This window comes from Lytechinus pictus, chromosome 6 (assembly GCF_037042905.1).
Source record: "Lytechinus pictus isolate F3 Inbred chromosome 6, Lp3.0, whole genome shotgun sequence".
Lineage (NCBI taxonomy): Eukaryota > Metazoa > Echinodermata > Echinoidea > Temnopleuroida > Toxopneustidae > Lytechinus > Lytechinus pictus.
Window position 1 is genome coordinate 22,966,606 of NC_087250.1, and position 12,460 is coordinate 22,979,065.

At 36.4% G+C, this 12,460-nt stretch overlaps 1 protein-coding gene across 1 annotated transcript in view; it reads right to left on the reverse strand.

The window, feature by feature from the left end:
- Positions 1-12,460, reverse strand: part of LOC129263101 (mitochondrial potassium channel ATP-binding subunit-like) — a 39,219-nt gene that overhangs the window by 2,059 nt on the left and 24,700 nt on the right. The window contains exons 7-9 of the mRNA XM_064101234.1: positions 7,104-7,244; positions 4,469-4,652; positions 1,883-2,061 (exon numbers count right to left, since the gene is read on the reverse strand). Of these exons, the coding sequence (XP_063957304.1) occupies positions 1,883-2,061; positions 4,469-4,652; positions 7,104-7,244 (504 nt within the window). The remainder of the gene's footprint in view (positions 1-1,882; positions 2,062-4,468; positions 4,653-7,103; positions 7,245-12,460) is intronic.

Consider the following 12,460-nt stretch of genomic DNA (forward strand, 5'->3'; position numbering starts at 1 on the left):
ATAAATTTACCCACATTGTGCTGCACTCAACCCAGGTGAGGTAAATGGGTACCAGCAGGAAGTAATTCCTCAAAAAGCTGTGTGCACCGGAATCAGTAGACTAGCTTAGCCAGGGTAATATAGGAGCACCTTGAGCACCTAGCAAGGTGGATACGTGCGCTATACAAATCCTATATTATTTATTCACACCAAAGATGCCAACATAATTAAAGATGTTTCAGTATTTAAAGGCTGAAAAACAGTATTTTGGTAAGAAAATCAGTATTACAAAGAAGTACCATGGGACAACATATAAACTGAAATTTTAGAAACCACCCCATATTCTTTCTCATTTTCTGTAATAATTACTGAAAACCAGTACTGCTAGGCAGCTCTGCTACCCCCACTACGAGTAGATGAACTGTTTATGAACCAATTTTTCTTTTAATATGTAGAGTAATAGGAAGATGAATTGGATATTAGAACATCCGGTCATTACATAATAATAATAATATATATATATAATAATAGAACAGTTTATGTATAGCGCATTACACCTTACAAAGGTCTTAATGTGCATTAGGAAAACGAAGAAGATGAGGGAAAGCTGCTGGTAATGCTTTGATAATATTATTATCAGTCAAATAAATTTGTTTTTGATGCAGATTTAAATTGCCCAATTTTATCAACTTGCCTTAAATTGTTTGGGATACTCAGGGGTCTTTTTATTTGTGAGAGGTCACAAATAAAAAGATCTGAAAAAAGCTGAAGTGTTGAAAAAGTCTGAAATAGAGAGAGCTCCCATACTTTTTGTACAGAGAAAAGCCCCAAATAAGCTGAAATTAAACTGAAAATCAAAACAAAGAAATCTGAAATCAGCTAAAAATCTGAACTCTCACATCCCTGGATACTATTTGTCTTAAGAACAGGTGGGTGTTTCATAAAGCTGTTCGTAAAGTTACGAACAGCTTTACGCACGACTGGAACATGTTCTTAGGTCATAACTCAATTACATAGGGATATCACATAGCACAAGAAAGGATCACCAGTCGTGCGTAAAGTCATTCGTATCTTACGAACAGCTTTATGAAACGGGCCCCATGTACGTTATATAAATCCTTATGAAGTGATCTAAGATTTCAAACAGGTTCATATTTTACAAGTAACTCAGACAGATAAGATGGAGCCATTTGTTGAAAACCCATCATTGATTCATTCAGATGATGCTCATGGGACGGTGACACGACATATCTGTATGCTCCTGCGACAATTGCTCCAGTCTTAATATCTCAGAGGGCATAGGGTTAGAGTTAGAATTGTTAATAGAGTTTGTGGTGTAGAATAATGTGAAGATAAAGTTTAGGGTTTATGTAGTTTTGGAGATTAGATTTTATGTTTGGCTGAACGTGCAGATTTTCCATCGGAGCAATTGTCGCCGGAGCACATGTCATGGAACCCATGGGACGTGTACTACTGTGTTTAACCATTGAGAAGTTTATGTCTTCCATGTTATGTGTGCATTGCCACTTAAGCACATTTTTATCCAGTTCCAAATTTCACAATTGATGGTTTACTGAAGAGAACTTTACCACATGTGACAATGAATATTCAATCAAGACAATGACCACACTGGGCAGAAATTAACCCAATCGCTTCTGGAACCGGGTGATCCCTGCACAAAACCCATAGAAATTACACATTTCAGTAGTCAAGAGGTTAGCCCATTTCCTACTGGAACCAGGCGATTCCTGTACAATCTCTATGGAATTTACAGAATTAAGTAGTTAACAGATTAACTCATCAAGACGAGAAAACAAAATATATGTGCCTATGATTTGGTGCGTTATTAAAGTGCTAAAAAAGAATGAAAAATCTTGGAGTGAAAATGAGTTCATTGACCCACCTCCATTACTCGACCAGCAGCACTAACCCCCCTGACCGCTTGACCAAAGAGGATAGAAATAGCTGCAAGTGACCGCTGGACATTTTGTGATGCAACAAGGAAAGACATGAGTTGACCCGCTTGAACCTCATTGGACGACATTAGATAGCCGCCGTAGTAGACCACGCCCAACACGAGACCTGTAATCCAAAAAAAAGAGGAATTTTAATCTAAATTTTTTTTGGACACATTGCTAGGTAAGAGGGTATGGAACAGGGTTTATTTTCAATTGGTCTAATAAATGCCAATTCGTCCAATTACCAACTCATCTACTATCATTTGGTCTACCATCAGTTCGTCCTATATCCACAGGGTCTAATTGGCATTTTGTCCACTCACCATTTCTTTTAATAACCAGTAAGTCCAATAGCCATTTAGCCCACATACCATTTGGTCTAAGACTATAAAGAGTTAATTGGGCAAAATGAATGAAAAGAAAAGGGGTATAAGACCAACTGGTTATGAGACGAAAAGGTCACAGACAAACTGGTAATTAGACAAAGTGATTATTGGACCAAATGGTTGTTAGACGAAACGTTGATGGATGGAATGGCATTATACTAAGTGAAGGTAGACCATTTGATGAGTGGACAAGTTCGCAATAGACATATTAGTAATTCACCTGGAGCAGGACATCATGGTCAGGGAAAGCACAAGGTCAAAGGCAAAGAGGAAGACAAAGAAATAAATGGTTGGAAGACGTTACCAACGAAAATACCAAATCGTTGGACACATTGTTTGGTCAAAGAGTATGGACCAAGACATCATGCTCTGGGAAAGTACAAGGTCACAGGAAAAGAGGAAGAATAAGAAATAGATGGATGGGAGGGGATGACCCTGCCCCCCCCCCAAAAAAAGAAAGACTAATCCTTGATCCTTGAGAGATATGTGCTTGATCAAGACCAGGGTCCCGTAACACAAAGGTTAGCGATTGATCGTACGCTTGATTTTCACAATGGATTGTACATTGTAGTCAATGGAATCAATCGTAGAAAAGTGTTCTACGATCATTGCTAAGGTATGTGTTACGGCCCTAGGGTTCACTTTGACGGTTATATCAGTAGTAACTCTTTTAGCGACCCCACTGAATGTTCACTTGTGTGACAGTGGAAAGTATTATATACATTTAATCCTGATTAGTTTGAAGCTTTATATACAGTATATTTAATACTCATGTGAAAGGTGTTATACATAAAAATACAGGGTTTACTGAATCTTGTATCTATCAACTGGAATAGTAAATAATTCATATTGCTCCTGTCTGAAAGGTGCCATTGACAAAGTACAGGGCTCATTTGCCTTGATGAACTAGAATGATAAATAACGCATATCATCCCAGTCTGAAAGATGCCAAAGGCAAAGTACAGGATTCATCTGCCTAGTGCCTCAAATGGAATAGAAAATAACTTATATTATACTTGTGAGAAAGTGCCATAGACAATGTGCAGGGTTCATTCGACCTTGTACCTTTCAACTAGAATAATCAATAGTTCGTCTAATTCCTGTGTGAAAGATGCCATCGATGATATAACAATTATTTGACCTTGTACTTGTCAACTAGAACAATCAATACAAACCACCTGGCGCATCAACAATGAGAACACAAACCTGTGACCAAGTTTTCAAAATTTTCAATAACAATTGATGGAATCTTGTCTCGTCCCATCAAATTACAGGTTATCAGCAGCTTTCACAGTAACTTATAACAGTAGCTTGTAACCTAGCAAGGCCTTCGTTCAAGACGTCAGGTGGCTGGGACCTGGGATCAGAGAAATTTACACTTTTCACGACCTACTGCATAAATCTGCAACATTAAAACTGCAGTGAATTAGGATATTCCAGGGGACTTTTTTTCATTTTCTGGGCGTCTTTCCATCATTTTGGGGTAAAAAGTGTTCCCTGAAAATGTTTTTGTAAAGAAATGGTTGTTTGCCTGTCTGGGATAATACTGACGACCATCATCTCTGAATCTCAATCAATCAAAATGTGTGGGTGCGTCGTGGTCTAGTGGTTATGACTCTCGTCTTTCAAACAGAGGGTCGTGGGTTCAAATCCTAGCCATGGCATGTTTTCCTTCAGCAAGAAATTTATCCACAATGTGCTGCACTCGACCCAGGTGAGGGAAATGGGTACTGGCAGGGAGTAATTCCTCAAAAAGCTGTGTGCACCAGAATCGGTAGACTAGCTTAGCCGGGGTAATATAGGAGCGCCTTGAGCACCTAGCAAGGTGGATACGTGCACTATACAAATTCTACATTATTCTTATATCATCATTATTCTCAAAACTTATGTTTTTAACAAATGATGTTGAAATTTCAACTTATAAACTGGGGCAGTAAAAGGAACTTGCAAAATTGTTGTTTGCCTGTCTGGGATAATACTGATGAACATCATTTATGAATCTCAACCAATCAGAACTTATATTTTTTTTAAATCATGTTGATATTTTAAATAATGAACTAAGTCAGTAAAAAGAACTTGCAACCAATTGCAATTGAATTTGGGGTATAAAAGAATAATGCATTAGTGAAGAGTATCATTACTCACCATTAAGAGCTAAATTAGTGAGTCCCTGGAACAAGCCGATGCCGAAACCAAGTCGAGATTGAAGACCACTTGCCCTTTCCAACTCCTGCCTAAAGAGGGCAGCCTCTTGCTCCTCCATGGCAAAGGCTCGGACAGTTCTCATGTTTGCCAGAGCTTCGTCCGCCACAGACATGGCCCTTGATGTCTGGGTAAGGGGATGACGAAGGGAAAAAATTAAAAGGAAATTCATGAATTAGCTAGGTCGTTTCTCGACAGAATATTCTTGCAGGCTTGCCAACATTTGAAAGGCTCGGACAGTTCTCATGTTTGCCAGAGCTTCGTCCGCCACAGACATGGCCCTTGATGTCTGGGTAAGGGGATGACGAAGGGAAAAAATTAAAAGGAAATTCATGAATTAGCTAGGTCGTTTCTCGGCAGAATATTCTTACAGGCTTGCCAACATTTGAAAATTAAAAAAAAAGGAGTCCTAATCGCACGCCATAAATTTTTCTGCTCGATGTCAGGTGTGTCTCCGTCAAGTTTTTTTTTAAATAAGACAAATTTACAGCATTCTTCTATTTAAACACTGAAAACTTAGAAGTTTTGAAAAAGTATGTGTATTACTCTTACACACACCCATACCCACCACACAAATACAGATATGGGCTGATTTATTTTTTATCTTAAATTCATGGAAAAATAGAGTGCTCCTCTTTTTGATCGATAACAATTTTTAAAAACAGGGTAACTCCTGGAAAAAAGGAGTAATTGGCGGGCCTGTTTTTGATGTGGGGTTTCAATTTAAACCGGACATAAATACAGCCAAGTCATTGTTTTATTTTTCTAAAAAAGTCTAATATTCAAAATTTCTCCACAAAGCATATGATTTATAACCACTAAATGCTTGCTATACAATACATATAGTATTATACATGTATAGAATTCAACATTTTAAATAGAGCTTGGTGTGCCTCTCAAGATAAACAATAAACTATAAACTTATTTTCTTCCATGTTCAAATTGCATTGAAATATCATCTCATGCTGATATTTTAATCTCTTTTAAAATGATGAAAATAACCTTTTACAAATCTAGTTTGAAAATGAATAATATTTAGCATATACAAGATCAAATTTAAGAGAATAATTTCCAACTAGTATGCCAAATACGAATCCATCCATAATTTATTGTTAGAAATAGACATGAAATGAAATACTGTGAGAATTTGCTTTGCCCAATTGATCATGGGCCCGGCAGCCGCTGTGCAGCGCCAGATCGACGAGGCTCTATCCCTTTAATCGTTAAACGCCAAACATGGTAGCAACAACTCCCATCTCTTAACGTCTTTTGGTCTGATGCGGCCAGGGTTTGAACCCCGACCTCCCAGTTGTGAGACAGACGCTCTACCAACTGAGCCAACACACCGGTCTCATTCAAAGATAACTAATAAGGCAGCCGACAGAATTCATTTTGATCACAATTGGCAAATCTAACCAATGAAACACATTTTGGCCCGTATTCTGAAGTCGGGTTTAACTTAAACTCAGGTTTAAAGTTGTGGTTTAAGTATGGATAGCCAATTGTTACATAAATCACTAACAGTAGAGACATCATACCTCAGCTCATTTGGCTCTCAAATCATTCATAATTGTCTAGGAAGTATAAATATATTATTGTTTTCACCATCAATGAATCAGGAAAGAGCATCTAGTAAACATAGGAAACATACAACTTAATAGAAATTTTGATACTTTTGGCTTCCCATACTTAAAGTACAACTTTAAACCTGAGTTTAAGTTAACCCTATCTTAACTGGGCTATTTTGGACCAGTATATTCTGGGGGTCAATTTGACCCCCCCCCCCCTCAGACCTCGGCCGCTGATTGCGCAATCGCTGCGAAAATTAGCAAGTGCGTAGAGCCGGATTTAAACTACAAGAGTGTATAGTAAAATTTAAAAAATAAAAATTTAAATATTTTTTATTAATTAATTATGCAAATAAGCATATGAAATTTGCCATAAATTTGTTTTTTGTGTATGTATTTGCCTTTAACTCAATTTATATAGCTAGTAGAATGCTAATTTTTGGTGGGAGTATCAATTATTCCATTTCTAACAAATATCTACAAAAAATAGCAAAATTATAATTAATTTCTTGTGTATTTTATTGTTTTTTAAATTCTTATATATTTCTTTGTTTTTTTGTTGTATTTCCAGATGAACTTTTTTAGGACACTTTTGCAATCATAAATAGGATAAAATAAATCAATTTAAACCAACATAACTAAAAATAATCATACATTTATGATTTTTGGTTGAAAAACACAATTTGCATTGACTTTTTTACACGAAATCACGTTTTTTTAGCAATTTCTGGTCTGACATGCACTTACAAAACGTTGCGTAATTTCGGAACCACGTACCCCGGCGTTGCAAATTTGGTCTCAAAGGATGCACAAGACTTGAGAGTAAAAAGTCAGTGAGCGGTGCAGTCAAAAATATTTGTGCGACGGCGTAGTGACAAAATTTGTTGAGGGGGGTCAAATTGACCCCTCCCCCAGTTTAATAAGGGTTAAACCAGACTTCAGAATACGGGCCTTTGACTTTATATCTTCCACACCATATTCATTTGAGAAAAAGGAAGAAGACTGGTTACCTGTTCTTGGGCATCCCTGGATAGGTTTCTCAACACAGTACCTATGGCAGCACCAGCTAGGACTATGACTGGTAAAGTGATAACCAGTACACCGGTCAGCTTTGGTGATAGGCTGTACATACAGATCACTGACCCTGCTATCTGCAACATAAAAGGATTACAACTTGTAGTGTGTTGTTTCACGAAGCTGTTTGTGAGTTAGGAACGAATATACAAATGACTTAATGACCGATTACTGAACCCTTCTTGGGACTATGACTGGTAAAGTGATAACCAGTACACCGGTCAGCTTTGGTGATAAGCTGTACATATAGGCTGCGTTTATGCGACCTCAAGCCAGAATCATGATTTGAATCATGATTCAAAACACAAACATGAATCACAATATCACAGAATCAGCGTTTAGACGACCTTCATTCCAATGCTGTTTCTCCTCAGATTCGGGCCAATCCAGTGCGCATCACTAGTGCGCAGTTTGACAGAGGAAGTTTTTCGCACGTGTTTCGGCTCTCGAAAATTCTTTTGCTTCCATCAGAATTCAGTCTATACCTCATTTTGTTTACTTCTATCATAAAGGGTCCATATGCTTCTATTCATCTTGTTAGTTTATCCAAAATGGTGTTCGGAAGTGAATTTCAGCGTAGATCCAATACTGTATACTCAACAACAACTGAGATCATTGTCTGTCCAGTTAATTCATTTACTAGAACTTGAAGTTGAAGACATGACCAAAAAATGAAAAGTAGTGGACGATGCGATGACCAACACAGAACTTGAACATGACAAGAAATGAATTCATAGTACATAGTCATGTACATACAATGAGCATATAGAGCGCCTTGAGCTTGGCAAGAGTCAAACCGAAAGTAGCCCGACACAACAGTGAGGTCATATAATCATGATTGTAATCACGATATCGTTTATTCGAACATTTTCGTACGTGATTCTGCAGAAACGTCTTTCCAAACGCCCCTTTTTTCGTGTTTCATGTTTGTGATTCTAATCATGATTATATTCAATTTCGACTAAACGCAATCGTGATTCTGCAGAATCATGATTTGAATCATGATTCAAATCATGATTCTAGGGTAAAAAAGTGGCGGATAAACGCACCCATAGATCGCTGAACCTGCTATCTGCAACATAAAGGATGACCACATCATCGATTTAGGGTGGTGTTTCATGAAAGCTGGAGAGCGCTTTATAGCAAAGCTGAATGGAGCACTATAACAATAATACAAAGCATGAGACATGCATCGAAACTTTAAACTAAACTCGAAACGAATCAAAAAGTCCCAGTTGACCCCAGCAACAGGCTGATCCGAATGAATAGAGAAAAGAGAAACATCCATTCTATCCATTCAAATCATCCTGCAGGTGGAGCAGACTTGGGCTAAAAGAAAAGGAATAAAAATAGGCAAAAAATAAATAAATAAATAAAATAAAATAAAAAATAATAATAATAATAGGCAGTTATATAGCGCCATCTATCTAGAAATAATCTACTGTACAAGCTGTTATTTTTACGTACAGAATTTTTCGCGAATCGAGGGGGTCCCGTTTGCGGGTTGTTAAATTCGCGATCAGAAGATGTTCAAAACACTTCCACAGCATTTCAACAATGCAAAACTAGTGCAAATCATGTGCAAATCTATGCTCCTCAGAGTGTGTGTGTGTGTGTATTTGAGTTTTGTCAGACGTGTATCAATCAGATTTGATTATTTACGTCTGGGACCGACCTTTAACGTCACCATCCGAAAGACGTGACCAGGGCTCGAACCTCTGCATCAATTTGTAACTTCCCCGCATAGCTTGGATTACAGGCGCACGCCACAACGCCCAGAGTCCCCATGCTGATGTCTATTATACATAAATATGTCCCTGTAAAAACAGTTACAATATGTGGAAAAAGGGGGCTTAATTTTCACTTTTTTTACCTTTAGATCTGAAAATTCATCATGTCACAGTTTGATCTGTAATCCATAGGGTAAAGCAATCTTTGGAATTTGTGTTTTGTCAGATTCATTTTTCAAAAAGTTGGTAAAAGTGCAAAAATGTTGAATTTTGTGCAGAATCTTACACCTCGCAACGCTCTGGTCATGTGACTTATGAATATTAATGAGTATGCAAATAGCTGCCAATACGTGTGTACAAAATCAATCAGATGACAATAAAATCAAATTATTTCATGGAAAATACATTTTGATATTACAGTGAGTGAAAAAACATTGATAAACTTATGTTAGAAAATAGTTTAGGCTCTAATTTTTTTTGAGAAATAAACTTTTGAATTACTAACTGTACTTTCTAAGCCTTATTTTTTGTACATATAGAGGTGCATACTTCAACTTTCTCACTACACAGGAAGTTTCCAATCGCAAATCTTTGCTGTCGGGGACATTGGCACTGGCTAAGTGACCGTATTTTTATTATTGGTGTTCTCCTTCATTCGCCTGCAGGATCGTGCATCGGAACGGCGGACGATTTTTACCCGAAGTCCTTGGCAGAGTCGAAAAGTAGGAGCCAAAATCGGCGGAACGGCGTAAAACTAATTATGTCCGCTTTGTTCCGCCGATCTGCTCTGCATGCACTGCACTGAGCAGATATCAGCGAGAGGCCAGGCCTGCTGCACTAGCGCTGCAGTAGCGATGGATTCGACGCTAGCTAGCTCGTAGTACTGCACTTTTAAATATAGCCGCTCCCCAATCCATAGCAATTCCAAGGCGATCACAATCGCTTGGCTCGAATAATGCATGAATTATGTATGTCTTATGTTTTATGAATCCTTAATATATACCAATCATAAAGCAATTATAATAAAACTTGCCTACCATTCCCTGACTTTGTTCATAGCTCAGGCCAAGGCAAGATGCAATCGCTCCTCTATCAATTTCGGACTCGGACTCCACTCTAAATCTGGTTGGAATTTGGCAACCAGTAAAAAAAAACAAAAAAAAACAAAAAAATTGCCACAGATTTGGCGAGCTTTTGGGGGGGATCTTTCCCTTTATGCTTTTATATATATATATATATATATATATATATATATATAAACCCCTCAAAAAAAGTTTGGAAATCTGAGTTTGACCATTAATTTCTCCCAACTCAAAATTTTACACAATGCATATTTGATATCATTCAAAAGATCATTTAATTCTCTTTAAAATGATACCATGCTTGTTATGATCATGCCATCACGAAAAGAGCAGGATTCAAAAATGAGGTCTGAATTGAAAAGCTGCAAAACTACCAGAAATTGTCATGAAGGGTCAATACAGAACATGATTCTTCATTTTTTATGTTTTGTTGTGGTTTATGTAGTGATGGTTTGTTTGTTTGTTATGTTTGCTTGTGCAGAGGTGTGTTTCATTCCATGATAATGTTGATGTTAAGGTGCATGAAAACAATTAAAAGAAACCCCTGAGAAACCCACTCATCACCACGGAAAAAAGGAACAGTGACTTTCAATATTGTGTCATTTTGCAACTTTTGAATTTTGAAATTGCCCCACATTTCAAGGCACTGCACCTCCATGTGAACCATAATCATATCATGTAGGGTATCATTTTAAAGAAAATTAAATGATCTATTCATTAATATTAATAACGCATTGATATTTACTAAAACCGAGGAGGGATTATCGATCAAAGTTAAAAGAAACAGCTGAGAAACTCACTCATCACCACGGAAAAAAGATCAGTGACTTTCAATATTGTGTCACTATGCAACTTTTGAATGTTGACCTTGCCCCACATTCAAGGCACTGCACTCCATATAATCATATCATTTAGGGTATCATTTTAAACAAAATTAAATGATCTATTCATTTATATTAATTACACATTGATATTTACTAAAACCAAGGAGGGATTAACGATCAAAGTCAGATTTCCAAACTTTTTTTGAGGAGTTTATATATATATATATATATATATATATAACTTTTTTAGACTTGACAATTATGAAAAAATGAAAATATGTTTTTGACTCGCCGTACGGCCGCCGTAGAGCAACTGTGACGGAGGTATTACCATTCAACTCCATTCTTCGCTGATCCATTTTATTCTTTTTTTTACATGAACTATTAAACTCTATATTTAATTTGCCATTTCTATTCAAAGTGGTACTACCAAGATGCAAGTTATTTGTATAATGCAGTGTGTTTAGATTTGCATATAGTTCAAAGTTACATGGTTTAAAATAGTTATCCGAGAATTCTTAACCACACAATTAATACTCACCTTCGTTATCAGAATCAATTTCTTTACCTTTTCACTTCAAAATATTTATATCTCTCTCCACATTTATTGTCTTTTCACTGGTTTCCGCTACAAAAAGATAAATCGGTACATTATCAGCTCTTAAAAAACTATACCAAAGTGAAACTAATCATCATCATCATCATCATCAGTGTACGGAAGAAGAAGGCAAGCCTGTCGAGACTTCCGGTCGTTCCTTCTGATAGTACTTGTTCCAACTTGACTATTTTAAATGTCTTGTAAATTACATGCATGCATGTTGCGTTTTGTTTTCTTTTTTTCTTATTCTTATTTATCTTTGAATTTTGAATATTACTCTTTTGCTGTCTTCGTATCATAATTCCTTTTAATCTAAAACATCTCAGTCCTACTTAATAATAATTTTGATTCTCACGCACCTCTCTCTCGTCTTCCTCCAGACTCGAGTGAATCAATTTTACTATACGTCATGTCATCCCTTCTCTTTCCATTATTGCCATATGTTTACAACGCTGTTTCATTACACATATGTTGACAGAAGCTTCAACAAAGTCAGCAAATCAAAACTAAATCTCAAAACTCTCACTCAACCATTCTGATTCACCTTTTCTTTTCTCATGTCTCACCACATACACTCTCTGCATGTCAATTTGATTTATATCATTTTCCATCTTTAAATTTTGCTCAACATCTTTTCCAATTCTCATACATGTACATACTTTACACTGACATAGTCAGACATGTTATACAAGGTATGTACTATTATTAAATTTTCATCACACAATACATGAACGAAATAATATATTGACATTGATAGATACATGTAGAACACCAATAACATTATTTCATGTTAAAACATAGTTATATCATTGCAAAACAACGTTTTGTTGAAAATTATATGTTTAGAAATAAGTAATTATGGTTATGATTAACACAAAGAGTTATACATATTAAGATATGAACACTATTTAATGAGAAACCATTCTAAATTTGTTTATTTTGACAAGTAGTTCATAACTTTATACTGTTTACAAGTTTTGGTATATAATTATGTATAAAAACTGGACAGTGTTTAACTTATCAGAAATTTATGATCAATGATGCAAAATAAAGGGTTGA